We start from the raw sequence: 7,216 nt of genomic DNA, 5'->3' as shown, positions 1-7,216 counted from the left end.
AAAAAAAAAAAAAATTGACGGCCATAAAAAAACTTTGTAGCAAAATGTACTGTGAATAGATAAAGACAATGACAGGCAAGGGAAAATATTTGCAACTCATATAATAGCTACAGGGATATTTTTATACTACTTGTGTTTCTAAAAATCAGTAAGAATATAAAAGCTTGATAGAAAATGGGGAAAGGACATAACAAGATAAGTCAACAAAAAAGTAAGTTTAAACATCTTTTGAATATACAGAAAGATTCTTGGCCTTTCTGTTACCTATGATATAGAAAATATCAAAAAGTTTCATAGCACTCTTTTGGCTAGAGGAGTGGAAACACTCATTCTTATACGTGGTTGTTGAAATGTAAATTGATATAATTTTTAAGAGAAAGCAGTTTGGTAATCACTGTCTATCAAAATAGAAATTTATGTCCTTTGACCCAGCAATTCCACATTTCAAATTTATCCTAAGGACATACTGGCCAGTGTACAAAATTACCTATGTACACATTTATTCATTATAGGATTGTTCATAGTTGTAAACATTGGTAGCAGGTATCTCAGTTAGTTTCTGGTTAAATAAATTAATAGTACATAGTACTAAAAGAAGAAATAGTCCAGAACTGTTAAAATAAGGAAGAAGCTGCTCTGTATGTACTGATATGGGATCAGATCCAAAATATGTAAATAAATGAAAAGATAAAGGTATAAACTAGTGAGGTTGGCCTGCTACTATTTGTATGAAAATAATACCTAATAATTATGTTTTCTAATACATAAAATATTTCTATGAAGATGCTAAGACACTGATGTTATGGGTTGCCTTTTCTACAGAGACCATTGTCCTAGGACAAAGTTAGGAAGGAAATTCTTTTACTGTATGCCATTTTGTATCTTCTGAATTTTGAACTATTTAAATGTATTATCTATTCAAAAAAATGACAAATGTTTCCAAAATCATGACGAGGTAAAATATCTTTTAAAATCTAGCTTGTTACTTATTATATTGTGACTAAAAACTTAAATAAGTTTCCAGTTTCTTTTCTTTCTACTTCTACTTGAAGTTTGCCTCCTTTCTGTTCACTATTACAAACAAAATATTTAATGCTTTTTTGTAGGTACTTCTTTGTAATGCTTATTGAGCTCCCAGTCCCAGCTCACCCATCTTTGGGTAAAGCTCCTAACCAGAGGGCAGATGGTGTTAGGAAGTATTTTTTAAGTTTTCTTAGTGCTCAAATAACATGCCTAACAGTGCTACAGTATGTGTCTTTAAGTGTTTCTGTATGTGTGATATGAAAAAAATTGATTAAAAAGCAATTTCATGGGTTTCAATACTAAAGATTTGCTATAGAATGACCTAAAAAGCTGGAAGGGTGATGATAGTCTTATTTTCTCTTTTAGATATCAAACACCGTCGAATTCCAATCTTATTCTTTGCAAATAAAATGGATCTTAGAGATGCAGTGACATCTGTAAAAGTGTCTCAGTTGCTGTGTTTAGAGAACATCAAAGATAAACCCTGGCATATTTGGTAAAGTTTTATATTTACTTTTCACTGTAGCTTTCTGAAAAACATACAAGCTTCAGAGTTGTTTCTTCTGACCTCATTTTTTAAAAATAAGTGATCAAACATGGCGGGATATAAGTAAGGATTTTGTTTTATAGAATTGTGGCCTTGTAGCTTTTACAAATATGTTACTGTTAAAATCTTTTCAAATTTTGTGGGGATAGGAAAATATAAACAACTCTTATAATGGAATATAACTTAAAATCTCACTTACTTACTGACTTCAGCTACACTGATTTCCTTTTGCACATGGAGTCAGCCAAGCACAGTCCCATCTCAGAGCATATGCACTTGTGTCCCCCTCCTTTGAATCATTTTCCAAAATAATTTTCCTGGTTTGCTAGAGTCACTATTACCATGTGACTGCTTTTTGTTTGTTTGTAGTCTGTCTGCCTATACAGGTGTGTTAGCTCCCTGACAGCTGGGGTTTTGTCAGTTTTCTTCACTTTAATAACCCCTACAATAGTCATAGTACCTGGTATGTAATAGGTACACGATACATATTTGTTAAAATGAATAAATGGAAATGGAAATTTTAATTTTACTTAGACATCCTAATAAGGTTGAACTCTTAAGTAATTAATGTTGAAATTGTATGCATTGTTTATTTGGAAAACAGTTTCTTATTTAACTCCTTTGTGCCTTTCTACCAACGTATTTTAATAAGGATAAACAGAGATTATACATTAGATAGTATTTTTGCACCTACCACTACCATATTAATCTCCCTTCTACCCACCCACCTACCTCTCTGCTGTAAGAGGTCCTTTCCATGCCAGAGTTTCCCCCTTTTTATAAGAAGGTATCTATGGGGAAAGATTGGAAACAGAAGCAGAGAGATGCACTTCCACAAGAAGGTGAACTAGAATATGAAGCAAGGAGGTAATAGAGTTCAGAAAACAACTTTAGGAACTAGTTTTGGTGCTGAAAGAGTAATGTAAAGACCTTAGGAAAGCTCTTGAAACTTTCCAGTATTCAAAGCCTCTAGCACCTCTTCCCAGGAGCTAAACCCTGCATATCCCAAGTAAAACTTTCGTTACTCTAGGATCAGAGGAAAAGTCAGTGTCTAATAAATGATTCTTGAGTTGGAATTTGAGGTCCTGTGGTATTTGGTAGGTAAAGAACGGTGGGATTTTGGATAAAGAAACATCTTGAGCTAGAGCCTTTATATTTCTCTAAATTGTACCTAAAATGATTACTTCGAAAGTAGAATAATTTTTAATTTCTGTGTTGTATTTAGTATTGTGACTGCTTGATAGAGCACATTTAAAAACATGGATCTAATTATTAAATAACCCTCTTTTCTACTTAAAATAATTAACCATTAAATTTTAACAGATTTATTTATTCAATTGTGACATCTCAGTATTTCTCTGTGAGAAAAAAGTAATATCCTGATGCTTATAAAGATGTAGGATGTGATATTGCCAGTTGCTAGATTTTCTGGATAACTTATAGAAGAAAGCAAGGTGTTTCTTTTAAACATGTGTATAATTGTGACTTCTCCTTAATTCAAATTGGACCTCTTCTTACTAGGTTCAAGTTAATATCTCATTTATTCATTTTGTTCTTTATTCTTGGCAATATTTTAAAAGCATGTATAAAATGAAAATATATTTTCCTTTTCTATTTTAAATATAAAGGTAATGCTCAGTGATACAGAGACAAAATATTGTCTGTCTTCTGCCTTGGGTACAAGTAAATTTACTGAGCAATAAAGAGAAGATCCTAGAGAAGTATAGTGTGATAAATTAAAGAAAAATGTTATGTTTGATGTTTGACCATTGTACTAAACATATAGTCAGCTCTGATCTTCAGGGTCTGATTGTGTTATTCTTCTTCAGATGTGTTCTTTGACTCAATCCCTGGCATCATGATTGTGTGTGTGTGTGTGTGTGTGTGTGTTGTATGTGTGTATGCTTGTTTACCATCTTGTGGGGGAGACAAATAAGAAGCAACTAAATGTATAAAATGTCAGCTGGGAGGATGAGAAAAAATAAAGTATGATAAAAAGAGAAAGAATAATGGGAGTTGCTCCCTCTCTGAGACCTAATTGAAGTTAGGAAGCAATTCGTGTAAAGGTTTGGAGGAATAATTACCCAGACAGAGAGGCCAGCAAGAAAAAGCCTCTTCTTGGATGAGAATGTACCTGGTGTGTTCCAGGAGCAGCAGGAAGTCCAGGTTGGTTAGAGCAGAGCAATCTAAGGGGAAATTGTAGGAAATGAGGCCACTGAGAAATAACCAGGGGTCATATCACACAGGGCCCAGATTTTTGCTTTATTCTTCCTTATTTGAGAGGAAAGATAGAATTCAAACGTTTGTTAGGAAAAGATGCAGTTTTTCGTAAACCTACACCAGAGGGGAAGGGTTTCATTGTATTAATTGTTTGGAACTATAGGTGTATGATGAAATTAATATATTTCTCTTTCTTGATTTAAGTGTTTCAGTTACTGATGGCTTACTGTTACCATGGATAATCAGTAATTTGCTTTGAATAATTGTGTATTTCATGTTGTTTGTTTATTCCTTTGTATTTTATAATAATTCTATGATAAGCCATATTCTTAGTCTAACAAGTAATTTCTGGGAGATAATTTTATTTTGATTGGAATTAAGGTAATTCTTTTAGGTACTTCACTATACTTTTTAAAGCCATGCTTCAGCATACTAGAAGGAACCCTAATCATTCAGAAAATATAATTGTATATATTAATTGCTATTATACAATTATATTTTGAAAATAAATGCCTAGATCAATAACTGTACCTTTGAAAAAAGATTATCTAATACTCTAAAATCCTCTGCATTTTATTATTTTAATTTATATACTTAATTATGATTATACATAAAATCTCACAATCACAATTTAAGTTTAGTCTCTCAAAAATGGAAAGACAATGGACGCACCCTGTTTTAGGTGTTTTCTATACATACCTCAAGTGTTTAATTCTCACAATTACCATATGAGGTCAGTGGTACTATTCTGCACTTTACAGATGCTGAAACTGAAGGCAGAAGAGTTCAATGACCTGGCCAAGCTCCCTCAGCTAATAAGAAAATGATTGAGATCTACCGAGTTTCTGTTTTACTCTACCAGCTTACCAAAGCTATAATTATGGGTTTTTATCCTAAAGATAACAAATTCCATTTCAAATAAAGGCACACCATAATAATGGCTGTATTATAACCCAAGTCAAGCATTTCTAATAATGAGGTTGAACCATTGGAACTGAGCAAAATAGGATAGTGGACTGTACAAAACTTTTCTACCACTGGAAAAATAATTCAAAAGTATTTGTTTTTTTAATGTCAGTGTAAGAACTAGTCCTAGGATAAAATAACTTTTCTGCGATATGGTTTTCAAAATCTGTTTATAAATTTTAAACATATCTTGTTTCTGAGCACTCAGACTTTTATTTTCTGTTTATTTTCAATTTCAATGCTTAACCAGCTTTGCCCAGATGTATGTTATTATAATATATTAATTCTCCATATGGCAGAATTGTAATCCTTTATTCTTACAGTGTTATGATGTAATGAGATGGCTATGTTTCTATGGATTTTATTTCAGTGCTAGTGATGCCATAAAAGGAGAAGGATTGCAAGAAGGTGTAGACTGGCTTCAAGGTACATCACAAAATACTGTGTGTCTTCAGCCTTTGTTTCCTTTTCATTCATATTTTTATCCTTTTTTTACATTTTATTTTATTATATCATTGCCTTTTTTCCTCTTTCCATTTATTTCTGCTATCAGAAAAAATAATACAGTAAGTATCCAATACCTTGTTCCATTTACTTCTATAGCATATTGCTAAAGAATTTATTTACATAAAGTGTTTGAATCTTTGCAGTCAATATATTTGACACATGTAGAAAATAATTTAAACTATGGCAACAAGTTTCTGTCAGATCTAGTAATAGAAGCACATTTAAATTTTGGGACAAATGTTAGGCCCTACTGTCAATAAATAAAAATAAGTCTGAATGACATGTTTCTTTTAAGAATCATGCTGGCCGGGCACGGTGACTCAAGCCAGTAATCCCAACACTTTGGGAGGCTGAGGCGGGTGGATCATGAGGTCAGGAGATCGAGGCCAACATGGCGAAACCCCATCTCTACTAAAAATAGAAAAATTAGCTGGATGTGGTGGTGCACACCTATAATCCCAGCTACTCTGGAGGCTGAGGCAGGAGAATAATTTGAACCCAGGAGGCGGAAGTTGTAGTGAGTCGAGATTGCACTCCTGCAGTCCAGCCTGGCAACAGAACAAGAGTCCGTCTCAAGAAAAAAAAAAAATCATGCTGTACTACAGATATAGCTCCATTTATATATTACATGTATACACAACTTGTAGTACTCATATTTAGTATTACAGATGCTGATCTTTTATTGATATTTTGTATATTTGCAGTTCTGGTTGCTATTAATTAAAATAGTTATAGATTGGTACAGGCTTACTATATTAGGTAATAAATTAACATATATCATTTACCCTAATGGTCTCTTAGCCAAAAGAATGGCTTGAAGCACACAGAGCAGTAGATAGATGTGAATGAAACCAAGCTCATAGGTTCTTATTGCAGGATCCCAATGGCCAAGTCAGAAATTTCGGTTCTGAGCATAACAACTAAGGATCATTTCTGTGGGGAATGACTCTGCCCTGAACAAGAGTGAATAACAGGATATTATAAATTCTAGCTATAGTCTCATAGTTACAAATTCTTCTACACAAACCTTTTAATGCCAGTTGTGTGTGATTTTTTTTTAAATCTTCTGCATGCTGCAAACAATAGCAGGGATATAGCACATATCATGGTAGATCTAAGAGTAGCCTGCCTGCTCATACATCATAGTATTAATTTCATTCAAAGTACGAAATGTATTTCATAAATATCTGTATGTGTTGTTGGTAAAATATGGTGGTTTAGTTAACTAGACAGACTATTATTGTATTTCTGTGTCTTTTATGTTTATGAAGTTATCATAACACCATTAAACTGCAAGGAACATTCAAGTCATATTTTGCAATTAGTGACACTTAATCAGGAACCTCTAGTGGTTCTCAGAAGAACTAGCGGGATTTTTCTGTGAACCCGGCAACTTAGTTTCTTAGACTGCGGTAATGAAGTGTTCAAGGCAATGGGATGGATTTCCACCAGAAATAGGCTACAGAGGAATATTCCAGAGAAGATACCAGGAGTATGTTTTCAGCCTCATTTCATATTTTACAGAGTGCTTACCATTGCTAACAATGAAGATACAGCATGGATGGAAACCCTACTGTCACTCATGATAATGTAATTCAGAGCACAGTGTTTACTGAAAATAGGTTGATAGTCTTCTAGATTTTAAAGTGTGGTTCTCCATCCCTTCTTTTCTGGTTTTATTTTGTCATTAGCAGTTAGCCACTAGGTGTCAGTAGCAATCCAACATCACAATACCAATTGCCAAGTCTGGTCTTGATACCTAATTTTTGTTTCTTTGACTTTTCTGATCCGTCATTATTTTCTTACCTCCCAAGTTTTTGTAAGGAGGACACATTTTGGAAATACTTTTGTGTCCTTGTTTTTCCATATTACTTTATGTACCCTTTACAATTTTCTGCAAGATAAGCAGTAGTACCTCTATTTTGTATAGAAAGCATTGACTGATAGCAAAAA

At 33.3% G+C, this 7,216-nt stretch overlaps 1 protein-coding gene across 3 annotated transcripts in view; it reads left to right on the top strand.

Moving 5' to 3' along the window:
* Window positions 1–7,216, top strand: part of ARL6 (ARF like GTPase 6) — a 40,562-nt gene that overhangs the window by 28,246 nt on the left and 5,100 nt on the right. For all 3 annotated transcript variants that reach the window (XM_017889950.1, XM_017889949.1, XM_017889948.1), the window contains 2 exons: window positions 1,390–1,519; window positions 5,127–5,182. In XM_017889950.1, coding sequence (XP_017745439.1) covers window positions 1,390–1,519; window positions 5,127–5,182 — 186 coding nt within the window. The remainder of the gene's footprint in view (window positions 1–1,389; window positions 1,520–5,126; window positions 5,183–7,216) is intronic.

Source organism: Rhinopithecus bieti, unplaced genomic scaffold (assembly GCF_001698545.2).
Source record: "Rhinopithecus bieti isolate Rb0 unplaced genomic scaffold, ASM169854v2 scaffold_18644, whole genome shotgun sequence".
Taxonomy (NCBI): Eukaryota; Metazoa; Chordata; class Mammalia; order Primates; family Cercopithecidae; genus Rhinopithecus; species Rhinopithecus bieti.
This window is presented reverse-complemented; position numbering and strand designations above follow the sequence as displayed.